The sequence below is a fragment of the Bufo gargarizans genome, chromosome 5 (genome assembly GCF_014858855.1).
Source record: "Bufo gargarizans isolate SCDJY-AF-19 chromosome 5, ASM1485885v1, whole genome shotgun sequence".
Taxonomy (NCBI): domain Eukaryota; kingdom Metazoa; phylum Chordata; class Amphibia; order Anura; family Bufonidae; genus Bufo; species Bufo gargarizans.
The window spans coordinates 229,582,631-229,597,165 of record NC_058084.1 but is presented as its reverse complement, the minus strand read 5'-3'; the positions used below and the strand labels follow the sequence as shown (position 1 = coordinate 229,597,165).

The following is a 14,535-nucleotide window of genomic DNA, read 5'->3' as shown; positions in this document are numbered from 1 at the left end:
TGAGGGGCATGGCGAGTTCCTCGAATTTTTTTATTTTTTGTCACAAGTTAGCGGAAAATTATGATTTTTTTTTTCTCTTTTTTCCTTACAAAGTCTCATATTCCACTAACTTGCGACAAAAAATAAAAAAATCTAGGAACTCGCCATGCCCCTCACGGAATACCTTGGGGTGTCCTCTTTCCAAAATGGGGTCACTTGTGGCGTAGTTATACTGCCCTGGCAATTTAGGGGCCCAAATGTGTGAGAAGTACCTTGCAATCAAAATGTGTAAAAAATGGCCTGCAAAATCTGAAAGGTGCACTTTGGAATATGTGCCCCTTTGCCCACCTTGGCAGCAAAAAAGTGTGACAAATCTGGTATCGCCGTACTCAGGAGAAGTTGGGGAATGTGTTTTGGGGTGTCATTTTACATATACCCATGCTGGATGAGAGAAATATCTTGGCAAAAGACAACTTTTCCCATTTTTTTATACAAAGTTGGCATTTGACCAAGATATTTTTCTCACCCAGCATGGTTATATGTAAAATAACACCCCAAAACACATTCCCCAACTTCTCCTGAGTACGGCGATACCAGATGTGTGACACTTTTTTACTGCCAAGGTGGGCAAAGGGGCACATATTCCAAAGTGCACCTTTTGGATTTCACCGGTCATTTTTTACACATTTTGATTGCAAAGTTCTTCTCACACATTTGGGCCCCTAAATTGCCAGGGAAGTATAACTACGCCACAAGTGACCCCATTTTGGAAAGAAGACACCCCAAGGTATTCCGTGAGGGGCATGGCGAGTTCCTAGAATCTTTTATTTTTTTGTCGCAAGTTAGTGGAATATGAGACTTTGCAAGGAAAAAAGAAAAAAAAAAGAAAAATCATCATTTTCCGCTAACTTGTGACAAAAAATAAAAAATGCTAGGAACTCGCCGTGCCCCTCACGGAATACCTTGGGGTGTCTTCTTTCCAAAATGGGGTCACTTGTGGCGTAGTTATACTGCCCTGGCAATTTAGGGGCCCAAATGTGTAAGAAGTACCTTGCAATCAAAATCTGTAAAAAATGGCCTGTGAAATCCGAAAGGTGCACTTTGGAATATGTGCCCCTTTGCCCACCTTGGCTGCAAAAAAGTGTCACACATCTGGTATTGCCGTACTCAGGAGAAGTTGGGGAATGTGTTTTGGGGTGCCATTTTACATATAACCATGCTGGGTGAGAGAAATATCTTGGCAAGAGACAACTTTTCCTATTTTTTTATACAAAGTTGGCATTTGACCAAGATATTTTTCTCACCCAGCATGGGTATATGTAAAATGACACCCCAAAACACATTCCCCAACTTCTCCTGAGTACGGCGATACCAGATGTGTGACACTTTTTTGCAGCCTAGATGCGCAAAGGGGCCCAAATTCCTTTTAGGAGGGCATTTTTAGACATTTGGATCCCAGAATTCTTCTCACACTTTCGGGCCCCTAAAAAGCCAGGGCAGTATAAATACCCCACATGTGACCCCACTTTGGAAAGAAGACACCCCAAGGTATTCAATGAGGGGCCTGGCGAGTTCCTAGAAATTTTTTATTTTTTGCATAAGTTAGCGGAAATTGATTTTTTTGTTTTTTTTCTCACAAAGTCTCACTTTCCGCTAACTTAGGACAAAAATTTCAATCTTTCATGGACTCAATATGCTCCTCAGCGAATACTTAGGGGTGTCTTCTTTCCGAAATGGGGTCACATGTGGGGTATTTATACTGCCCTGGCTTTTTAGGGGCCCTAAAGCGTGAGAAGAAGTCTGGAATATAAATGTCTAAAAATGTTTACGCATTTGGATTCCGTGAGGGGTATGGTGAGTTCATGGGAGATTTTATTTTTTGACACAAGTTAGTAGAATATGAGACTTAGTAAGAAAAAACAAAAACAAACAAAAAATTTCCGCTAACTTGTGCCAAAAAAAATGTCTGAATGGAGCCTTACAGGGGGGGGGGGGGTGATCAATGACAGGGGGGTGATCAATGACAGGGGGGTAATCACCCATATAGACTCCCGGATCACCCCCCTGGTAAGGCTCCATTCAGACGTCCGTATAATTTTTACAGATCCATGGATCGGATCCGCAAAACACATGCGGACGTCTGAATGGAGCCTTACAGGGGGGTTATCAATGACAGGGGGTGATCAGGGTGATCACCCCCCTGTCACTGATCACCCCCCCTGTAAGGCTCCATTCAGACATCCGCATGATTTTTTACGGATCCATGGATACATGGATCGGATCCACAAAACACATGCGGACGTCTGAATGGAGCCTTACAGGGGGGTTATCAATGACAGAGGGTGATCAGGGTGATCACCCCCCTGTCACTGATCACCCCCCCTGTAAGGCTCCATTCAGACGTCCGCATGATTTTTTACGGATACATGGATACATGGATCGGATCCACAAAACACATGCGGACGTCTGAATGGAGCCTTACAGGGGGGTTATCAATGACAGGGGGTGATCAGCGTGATCACCACCCTGTCACTGATCACCCCCCCCTGTAAGGCTCCATTCAGACATCCGCATGATTTTTTACGGATCCATGGATACATGGATCGGATCCACAAAACACATGCGGACGTCTGAATGGAGCCTTACAGGGGGGTTATCAATGGCAGGGGGTGATCAGGGTGATCAGGGTGATCACCCCCCGGTCACTGATCACCCCCCCTGTAAGGCTCCATTCAGACATCCGCATGATTTTTTACGGATCCATGGATACATGGATCGGATCCACAAAACACATGCGGACGTCTGAATGGAGCCTTACAGGGGGGTTATCAATGACAGGGGGTGATCAGGGTGATCAGGGTGATCACCCTCCTGTCACTGATCACCCCCCCTGTAAGGCTCCATTCAGACATCCGCATGATTTTTTACGGATCCATGGATACATGGATCGGATCCACAAAACACATGCGGACGTCTGAATGGAGCCTTACAGGGGGGTGATCAATGACAGGGGGGTGATCAGGGAGTGTATATGGGTGATCACCCGCCTGTCATTGATCACCCCCTGTAAGGCTCCATTCAGACGTCCGCATGTGTTTTGCGGATCCGATCCATGTATCCATGGATCCGTAAAAATCATGCGGACGTCTGAATGGAGCCTTACAGGGGGGTGATCAATGACAGGGGGGTGATCAATGACAGGGGGTGATCAGGGAGTGTATATGGGTGATCACCCGCCTGTCATTGATCACCCTCTTGTAAGGCTCCATTTAGACGTCCGTATGCGTTTTGCGGATCCGATCCATGTATCCGTGGATCCGTAAAAATCATACGGACGTCTGAACGGAACCTGACAGGGGGGTGATCAATGACAGGGCGGTGATCAATGACAGGGGGGTGATCAGGGAGTTTATATGGGGTGATCATGGGTGATCAGGGGTTTATAAGGGGTTAATAAGTGACGGGGGGGGTGTAGTGTAGTGTAGTGTGGTGTTTGGTGCGACTGTACTGACCTACCTGAGTCCTCTGGTGGTCGATCCTAACAAAAGCGACCACCAGAGGACCAGGTAGGAGGTATATTAGACGCTGTTATGAAAACAGCGTCTAATATACCTGTTAGGGGTTAAAAAATTCGGATCTCCAGCCTGCCAGCGAGCGATCGCCGCTGGCAGGCTGGAGATCCACTCGCTTACCTTCCGTTCCTGTGAGCGCGCGCGCCTGTGTGCGCACGTTCACAGGAAATCTCGCGTCTCGCGAGATGACGCATATATGCGTGACTGTGCGCAGGGCTGCCACCTCCGGACCGCACATCTGCGTTAGGCGGTCCGGAGGTGGTTAATAAGGAAAAAAGTGCGTGTTATTAGCCGTTCAGCAGTAAACGTACATTATTTTATAGACTTTTTTGTGGTGTAGTAATAAGGAAAAAAAAGGGTGTGCTATTAGCCATTTTGCAGTGAACATACACTGTTTCACAGATATTTTTGTGGTGCATTAATAAGAAAAAAAAGTATGTCTAATTAGCCATTCACCAGTGAACGTACATAGTTTTTGGCGTGTATTATTTTATTTAGAATTTAAAGGGGTTGTCTGGGTTCAGAGCTGAACCCAGACATACCTCCATTTTCACTCCAGCAGCCTCCCTGACTTGAGCATCGGAGCAGTTCATGCTCCAATGCTCTCCTTTGCCCTGCGCTAAATCGCGCAGGGCAAAGGCATTTTTAGGAGTTCCGGTGATGTACCGGGGCTCTCAATGGGGCTGCCAGGAAGCCAGGTTAAGTTACCGGCATTGATGGGTGGGCTTTAGTGTTGCCCTAGCCAGTAAAACGTCTAGGGCAGTGCTAAAGCCCGCCCATCAGAGCCGGTGATGTCGTCAAACAGCTTCCGCCCGGCAGTGTGTCCCGGCAGTGTGTTATGATAAACAAAAGAGCCCTTGCCCTGCGCGATTTAGCGCAGGGCAAAGGAACGCATCGGAGCATGAGATGCTCCAAAGCTAGCCTCAGCGGGGCTGCCTGGGTGAAAATGAGGATATGTCCGGGTTCAGCTCTGAGCCTGGACAACCCCTTTAATTTTTTTTTATTTTAGCTTGTCTGTGAGTCAGCAGGGTGGGGTCGGGAGTCAAACGTGCCTGGGGTAGACTGCCCGCTTCGCAGTAGCCTACCTGCCTGTAAAGCTGCGGTGCAGGGGCTCACGGAGGTAGTGGTAGCAGGCAGTCAGCAAGTTTTTTGTCAAGCCGTCTGAGGAGGAGGTAAACCTGGTAATTTGCCAAATCTGTGGGAAAAAGGTGAAGCGTGGCCAAGGTACCAATGTTGGCACCACGGCAATGTGTCAACACATGCTGCGTCACCATAAAGTGGCCTGGGAGAACCGTAGTGCTAATGTAGGGGTCCAGCCTTCCACAGCAACCGCTGCATCACCCAGTGGCCTGCACCACTTTTCCACCACCTCAGCCGAAGGGAGCTGTCTGTCCTTTACATCATCTACTGGTCCTCATGCTCCTGCTCCTCGTCTTCCTACTCCTCATCAGTCATTTTGTCAGCAATCTATCACCGAAGCGATTGACAAGAGACAACAGTATGCGTTCGCTCATCCAACGGTGCAGAAGCTGAACGTGCACCTGGCCAAGTTGCTGGTGCTGCAGTCCCTCCCTTTCCAACTCGTGGACTCTGCACCTTTCAGAGAACTGATGGCTTGTGCCGAGCCTAGGTGGAGAGTCTCAAGCTGTCATTTCTTTGCAAAAAAGACTTTACCAGACCTGTACACCTACAGTGGGATGCGAAAGTTTGGGCAACCTTGTTAATTGTCATGATTGTCATGATTTTCCTGCATAAACCGTTGGTTGTTATGATAAAAAATGTCAGTTAAATATATCATATAGGAGACACACACAGTGATATTTGAGAAGTGAAATGAAGTTTATTGGATTTACAGAAAGTGTGCTATAATTATTTAAACAAAATTAGGCAGGTGCATACATTTGGGCACTGTTGTCATTTTATTGATTCCAAAACCTTTAGAACTAATTATTGGAACTCAAATTGGCTTGGCAGGGACTGGGAATCTTGGCAAAATTGAGGGACGCATGGATTCCACTCAGTATCAGCAGATTCTGGAGACCAATGTCCAGGAATCAGTGACAAAGCTGAAGCTGCACCGGGGCTGGATCTTTCAACAAGACAACCCTAAACACTGTTCAAAATCCACTAAGGCACTTATGCAGAGGAACAAGTACAACGTTCTGGAATGGCCATCTCAGTCCCCAGACCTCAATATAATTGAAAATCTGTGGTGTGACTTAAAGAGAGCTGTCCATGCTCGGAAGCCACCAAACCTGAATGAACTAAAGATGTTTTGTAAAGAGGAATGGTCCAAAATACCTTCAACCAGAATCCAGACTCTCATTGGAACCTACAGGAAGCGTTTAGCGGCTGTAATTTCTGCAAAAGGAGGATCTACTAAATATTGATTTTTCATTTCTTTTTTGTGGTGCCCAAATTTATGCACCTGCTTAATATTGTTTAAACAATTATAGCACACTTTCTGTAAATCCAATAAACTTCATTTCACTTCTCAAATATCACTGTGTGTGTCTCCTATATGATATATTTAACCAACATTTTTTATCGTAACAACCAACTATTTATACAGGAAAATCATGAAGATTAACAAGGTTGCCCAAACTTTCGCATCCCACTGTATGTTAAACAGAAAGTGGGCCAGTTCTTGAGCCTGTGGTTGTCCGCCAAAGTGCACGGCAGCACCGACCCGTGGAGCTGTAAATAAGGTCAAGGACAATATACACTCACCTAAAGAATTACTAGGAACACCTGTTCTATTTCTCATTAATGCGATTATCTAGTCAACCAATCACATAGCAGTTGCTTCAATGCATGTAGGGTTGTGGTCCTGGTCAAGACAATCTCCTGAACTCCAAACTGAATGTCAGAATGGGAAAGAAAGGTGGGCTACAACAGCAGAAGACCTATAGCAATTTCACCCACACTGCCCCGATAAACTAATTTATCCCAAACTGCCCCATATAGTAATTTACCCCAAACTGCCCCATATAGTAACTTACCCCGACATTGCCCCAGATAGTAATTTCCCCCACACTTCCCCATATAGTAATTTCCCCCAACCTGCCACCATATAGTAATTTCCTACACACACTCCCAATATAGTAATTTCGCCCACACTTCACCCATATAGTAACCCCCCCCCCCACTGCTCCATACAGTAATTTCTTCCACACTGCCTCTCATGTAGTAATTCCCCCTACACTGTTCCCCATGTAGTAGTTTTCCCCCACAATGTAATAACCCCCCACACTGTCCCCTAATAAGTAATTTGCCCCGACACTGCCATCCATTAAGTAATTTCCCCCCACACTGCTCTTCATTAAGTAATTTGTCCCACACTGCCCACATTAAGTAATTTGCCCCCACACTGCCCCCAATTAAGTAATTTGCCCCCATGGAAACATTTGCCCCCACTGTCTCTGTAGTAATATGTCCTCCTCTGCCCCCCCAAAGTTGGCACACACAAAAAATAAAAATTAAGGTTAATACTTACCTGTTTCCGCAATTGTGAGGCAGGCGGCGTACATCAAAGCCCTGTGCGTGCCTATATATAGGCGCGCGATTACGTCATCACGCATGCCGCGCCGGGCTTTTACCACCACATAGGCCTCAGGCCTACTAGGCTTGAAGCCTATGGCGGTGATAGATAGCAGGGAAGGCAACTATGTGATGCTGTGCCCCGCCGCAGTATGTGGGCGTTCGGGGCAGCGTTGGGCCCCCCCCCTGCAATGCCGAGCCCGGGGATGCCGACGCGAACGTCCCTATTATAATCCAACACTTGGCAGGAGCAGTACCTGCTCCATGAGCAGCGATATAAGTCTAGAGTTGCTGATGAGCAGTTTTCTTCACCTGCCTACTGAAGAAACTACTCACCAGCAGCAGCAGCTAGACATGGAGCAGACCAGCAGGTTGTGGCATACTTGGACTGCACCCCACATCAAAAATCCCCTGGACTACTGGGCATCCAAACTCGATTTGTGGCCGCAACTGGACGAGTTTGCCCTGGACAAGCTTTCCTGCCCGGCCAGCAGTGTGGCATCAGAACGCCTGTTTAGTGGAGCAGGGGCCATATTTACCCCAAGGAGAACTCGCCTGTCCACCCAAAATGTAGAGAAAGTGACCTTTGCGAAGATGAATCAGGTGTGGATCAGCCAGGATTTCCACACACCAGTGCCTGATGCATCAGACTAGATCCTCCATGGTGCCACATCCAAACTTTGTCAAAAGAGACTTGTGTCTTCTGGCTACTTGCTTCAGCTACTTTTCTAATAATGCCACCTGCCTGATGCCACACACCCAATGCCAGGTGCTCCTACTGCCAACCACCATCTTTAGCTGTTACTGGTATCGCCCCCTAACTCACCACTCTGTCACTGGGCCACTCTGTGGTCTCCTCATGCTGCTGCCACTTCCCCACTCTGTCACTTGGCCACTCTGTGGTCTCCTCATGCTGCTGCCACCTCATCACTCTGTGGTCTCCTCATGCTGAATTATATTCAACTCACTGCAGGCATATACATTATAAAATGTCCGATCTAGATCATCTTATAATCAAATTAATACAGTTAAAACCAGTATGCTGGAAAATTTACAAAACTGCATAGAAAACACCTTAGCCAATGGTAACAAAAATATGAATGTAACATTAAAACAGCAAATTTCCTATAAGAAATGCATATATGGTAATGGGAAATAAGTTTGGCTTTACCATGGATAGAAGCTGGTGCAAATATGTTTTCTATATACTGCTATGCCGCCAGAAGCTATTCCAATTAGTAGATCCTGGTGAGAAAAAGTCAGTTTAATTTAAAAGTCAGTCAATTAATTTCCATAATTTATAACATAAATATAACTGCTAATGTGCAATATGACAAATATTTATGCTAGATTTCGTGTATGTCAAGTTTGATACACAAATTTGCTAAAAATAAAAAATCTATGGGGGTCATTTATTTAGACCGGCATTTTATACGTGGGTCTAAATCTAAGCCAGCAGGTCAGCTTAGACTATTTTCTACACCTGAAACAGGTGTAGAAAATAATGAATAAGACAGGCCTAACAGCCCTTCCTCGCCCATGCAATGCATACTTTTTTTTAGTCCTGGCGTGAGCAGGGAAAAGTCACAGAAAACAGCGCAAATCTGCACCAGAAATATGCCATATAGGCATATTTCTCATAGTAAATGACCCCCCACGTATTTAATATTTCTTACCATACTCATAATGCAATCAGGTGCAATCGGATTGATGTCACATAGATATGGAAGACAGTAGCTGAGTATTTTAAAAGGGTATTGCATACAACCATATTCTAATACAAGTAGCATTAATGGAGCCCACTTATGCTTTTTTTTTTTTTTTTGTAAATTCTTTATTTTCAAAATTTTCCAATCAAGATACAGAAAAAGAAAAGACAATAGCCTGTTGGCCATAGCTTGGAATAACACCAAGCCAATGGCACAAGTACATAAGCATTACAGATAACAATTACTTAAAGTAACATCATATAGCCATATAAGGTAGTTCATGTTATAGCAATAAATGCTAACTCCTATGTGACTCCTAGAAGCATAAGAAATCTATTCAGTGACAGTCTAATTGAGTGCCTAGAGGGGCTATGGCTACCTGGATAATATGCACAGTTATGTACTGTAGAGGAACGAAGAGAAAGAAAAGGAAAAGTGGGGTTATAGTTAGAGGAGAGAGAAGAGAAGGGGTGAGGAGTGGGGAGGGAGAGGATAGACAGCGTTTAAGCAGTTTTAGCACACTGTAGTGTTATATGCGAGTTAAAGGACAGAACCCGAAATTAGGGCATCTGTCAGATATTGCCAGGTCTCTTCTAGCTTGCTACACGGGTGTCAAGGGAATTTGCTTCACTGCTCTCGCCCAACAGCGTCCAAGGAAGCCAGGTTTTCATACATTTCTCATGATTTCTGTTGATCCAGCTTGTCATTTCTTCAAAGTTGCAAATTTGGTTCACTTTAACTATTCATTCCTTCACTGAGGGAGCATTAGGGTCTCTCCAGTGGAGAGGTATGATGGCTTTGGCCGCAGCTATGAGATGGGTTACTAAATTGTGTTTGGATGGTCTGTAAAGGTCGGATGGAAGTGAGAAGAATACCATTTCGAGAGTGATCTTTAGCCCAGCCGGTGAGACTTTATTTATGATCTTATTAACACCTTCCCAAAAAGGGATGATTAGAGGGCATGTCCACCATATGTGGGATAGAGATCCTTCTCCTCCGCCACATCTCCAGCAAGACCTGTCAGGGGATAGCCCACATTTATGCAAGAACTCAGGAGTTCTATACCATCTGGAAAGGAGCTTGAAATGATTTTCCTGCAGACGCGTGCATGGTGATGAGCCATGCGAAAAAGCCAGTAGTTTTTTAAGTTCTTGCTCTGAGAAAACTATACCAAGCTACTTTTCCCATTCTCTGACATATAAAGGTTTCTTCGCCTCGCCCTCAGCTCCCACTAAGTCATAGATTGCTGAGATTTCCCTCTGTTTACGAAGTGGGGACAGTGGTATTTTCAAACTCTGTAATTTGCCTTGCTGAGTTGAGCTTCTCTCTCAGTCCTCCACACACAGCACCTATGTATGCCCTTGTAAGAAAAAAGCTAGGAGAGTTTTTTATTCGTTCTGGAAGCCTGCTTAATATAGACGTTTCTGTGTCTGGGATGAGCTCTCCCAGTCTGACTTGGGCTAGGAGTGACCATACTTCCTGATGAATATCACCATTATTACCCAAGAGGTCTGGAATGATGATTCCGGGCAGTAGAGGGGACGGGTCAGGTGCTAACTTTTTGCCTAGTTCCTTCCATGTTTCTCTTATCCCCTTCAATAAGGGGTCAGTAACCTTACCCTGATTTTGACCAGTGTCCGTTAACCAGAGAAGCCGTTGGAGTGTAGGTCCTACACTATGCTGCATGAGTTCAAATATGTCCGGTTGTCTCTGGGGGTCCACTGATTCCAACCATCTATTTAGTTGTATTGCTTGGTAATATCTCAAAGTGTCAGGAAGTCCTAAACCGCCCCTCGTTCTACTACTAATTAAAAGGTCATGTGCGTGCCTAGGTCTTTTTCCATTCCACAGAAATTTAAGGAAGAATCTCCTAATCTCTTGAAAGAATGTTTTTGGTAAGTTTCCCCTATGCTTTAATTAAAAAAGAACTCCCGCAAAAAATGTTATTCTCTGACCTAATAGAAAGGTACAGATGTAATCTGTAGTGAATGTAATTTTCTTACCAGTGGCTGTATTTGTTATAACCTACCTTCTGCTTCTCAGCTGTGTCATGTGACCAGCAATCAGACTCTCCAAATGACACATCTTATGTGTGGACAGGAAGTTTCTCTATGTATTCCTATGGGACCCTCAGTCTCATAGGAATGAACAGAGAAGTAAATGACTTCCTGTCCTGTTTCAGTTGGAGATCAGAGAGTTGGTCACATGACACAACTAACATTAGAAGGGAAGGGATAACTCACATATACAGTCACTGATGAGAAGATTACGTTCACTACAGATGACATCATGTACCTTTCTAGCAGGTCAGAGAATAAAAACATTTGCGGGAGTTTTACTTTAATAATCTCCACTAAGTCTCCCAAATGCATTGGTGCAGGAAACAGACTTGTGCAAGATAATCAAAGTAGAATAAAAAACATTTCCCGTTCAACAGTATGAAATCCATTTTTTTATTAAAAACATTAAAAAACTGAAACTCAGACTTAGCTACTAATGGAGATATCACAGGAAAAATCCCACAATTTTGTAAATACAGGGAGTGCAGAATTATTAGGCAAATGAGTATTTTGACCACATCATCCTCTTTATGCATGTTGTCTTACTCCAAGCTGTATAGGCTCGAAAGCCTACTACCAATTAAGCATATTAGGTGATGTGCATCTCTGTAATGAGAAGGGGTGTGGTCTAATGACATCAACACCCTATATCAGGTGTGCATAATTATTAGGCAACTTCCTTTCCTTTGGCAAAATGGGTCAAAAGAAGGACTTGACAGGCTCAGAAAAGTCAAAAATAGTGAGATATCTTGCAGAGGGATGCAGCACTCTTAAAATTGCAAAGCTTCTGAAGCGTGATCATCGAACAATCAAGCGTTTCATTCAAAATAGTCAACAGGGTCGCAAGAAGCGTGTGGAAAAACCAAGGCGCAAAATAACTGCCCATGAACTGAGAAAAGTCAAGCGTGCAGCTGCCAAGATGCCACTTGCCACCAGTTTGGCCATATTTCAGAGCTGCAACATCACTGGAGTGCCCAAAAGCACAAGGTGTGCAATACTCAGAGACATGGCCAGGGTAAGAAAGGCTGAAAGACGACCACCACTGAACAAGACACACAAGCTGAAACGTCAAGACTGGGCCAAGAAATATCTCAAGACTGATTTTTCTAAGGTTTTATGGACTGATGAAATGAGAGTGAGTCTTGATGGGCCAGATGGATGGGCCCCGTGGCTGGATTGGTAAAGGGCAGAGAGCTCCAGTCCGACTCAGACGCCAGCGAGGTGGAGTACTGGTTTGGGCTGGTATCATCAAAGATGAGCTTGTGGGGCCTTTTCGGGTTGAGGATAGAGTCAAGCTCAACTCCCAGTCCTACTGCCAGTTTCTGGAAGACACCTTCTTCAAGCAGTGGTACAGGAAGAAGTCTGCATCCTTCAAGAAAAACATGATTTTCATGAAGGACAATGCTCCATCACACGCGTCCAAGTACTCCACAGCGTGGCTGGCAAGAAAGGGTATAAAAGAAGAAAATCTAATGACATGGCCTCCTTGTTCACCTGATCTGAACCCCATTGAGAACCTGTGGTCCATCATCAAATGTGAGATTTACAAGGAGGGAAAACAGTACACCTCTCTGAACAGTGTCTGGGAGGCTATGGTTGCTGCTGCATGCAATGTTGATGGTGAACAGATCAAAACACTGACAGAATCCATGGATGGCAGGCTTTTGAGTGTCCTTGCAAAGAAAGGTGGCTATATTGGTCACTGATTTGTTTTTGTTTTGTTTTTGAATGTCAGAAATGTATATTTGTGAATGTTGAGATGTTATATTGGTTTCACTGGTAAAAATAAATAATTGAAATGGGTACATATTTGTTTTTTGTTAAGTTGCCTAATAATTATGCACAGTAATAGTCACCTGCACACACAGATATCCCCCTAAAATAGCTAAAACTAAAAACAAACTAAAAACTACTTCCAAAAATATTCAGCTTTGATATTAATGACTTTTTTGGGTTCATTGAGAACATGGTTGTTGTTCAATAATAAAATTAATCCTCAAAAATACAACTTGCCTAATAATTCTGCACTCCCTGTATATAACTAGTCACTTCTACAACCTGACCTGAGGCTCTCCACCTGTTGCAAAACTACAACTCCCAGCATGCACAGACTGCCTACAGACATTAGCCTACAGCAGGGCATGGTGGGAGTTGTAGTTTTACAACAGCTGGAGAGCAGGAGGTTGGCCATGCCTGCTATAGTCCATTGGGATATCTTGTTTCCAATTCTAGTATCCAGAATGTCTCCCGTAATAGCAGCTTTTTCTTCCAGTCCCCACCCCGTAAAGGACATTTAACCCATTCTAGACCAAAGAATCTAAAATGTTCAGTAGAGCTGTAAATCAATGAAAGATATGTTGTCAATGTAAAATAGACGTTCATATATAAATTCTTTGAGCTTTCTAGTAGTACAACCTACATAATACAGATCACATTTGACGCAAAAAATAATATATGCAATCATGCTATCAATCATGAAGTTTCCCTAATGCTAGAGGTTTTAAATGCAATTCTGCACGTTACACCGACCACTGCTACAATAAAATAAACCCTTCTGACAAAGCCAAGTTTTGGCCACCTGTTGGAAACAAGCATACTGGGAGACAGAATATTAGCCTCCACCAATAATCTTACATATCGTCTTGGTTCAAAATAGGTAAATATTTAAGTATAATTTTTCTGATATCCTTAAAATGTTCACTGAAAAATTGGTTTGTTTTTAGATGGATCTATGGTTATAACATTATTATACAAGGTGCTGGGCCCACAGCCGGTCTGCCTATTTCTGCACTGGAGATTTCTATTTCACACATTTATATACATTTATATTTGTATATTTTTCTTGATGTATTTATTAAAAATCATGAATAAATATAATACATTATAGTCAATGTATGGCTTGAGGACCTTATTTTGATTCTTTATTACTTCTACAATGAAAACTGTTACAAAGTGACTGATACAAATTAATCTTTTGACATGACATGTCTCTTTGGTCCCTAGTTACAAAATGTACCCCAAGGGCAGTTTCAGCAAATACTTCTAATAAACAGGATTACCACTAGTAAAGTTTAGTTTTGAAGGAGCAGTTTTAGAAAAACAGTATAAAGAAAGTGAATTGGAACAAATGATTCATCAGGTAGGGGAAAAGGCCTCCAAGGTAGAAAGGAGAAGAAAGAAGATAGTAAAGAGAGATATAAGTTTGCATTTCAGGCACAATGCCGAAGAGGGAAAAATAAAGAGGACCTTTAAGAAAAATTGGTGTATTTAAAAAAATTAATAAAAATGACCCTGTAATAGGGGATTTTTTTTTTCTACAGCTGCTAACATTAAAAGGGTTATGAAGAGGTTTTATACTTATTACTGATCCTCAGGATAGGTTATCAATATCTGATCGGCAGGGGTCTGACACCCGGCACCCCTGCTGATCATGTTTAAAGAGGAAGCAGCGCTCCATGTGAGCACTGCTTCCTGTTCATTACACTGCCCATTGTCAGGTGTTGGACCCCCAACTATCAGGTATTGATGACTAGGAGTTGAGCGGAAACCTGGATGCTCGGGTTTGACGTGTTCGACCGAACTTCAGAAAAAAGTTCGAGTTCGGGACCCGAACTTGAACCCGAACCCCAACCCCATTGAAGTCAATGGTGACCCAAACTTTTGAGCACTAAAATG

At 43.7% G+C, this 14,535-nt stretch overlaps 1 protein-coding gene across 8 annotated transcripts in view; it reads right to left on the bottom strand.

Moving 5' to 3' along the window:
• Window positions 1-14,535, bottom strand: part of PTPN3 (protein tyrosine phosphatase non-receptor type 3) — a 1,297,151-nt gene that overhangs the window by 612,858 nt on the left and 669,758 nt on the right. For all 8 annotated transcript variants that reach the window (XM_044294788.1, XM_044294784.1, XM_044294789.1 and 5 more), the window contains one exon: window positions 8,263-8,336. In XM_044294788.1, the coding sequence (XP_044150723.1) occupies window positions 8,263-8,336 (74 nt within the window). The remainder of the gene's footprint in view (window positions 1-8,262; window positions 8,337-14,535) is intronic.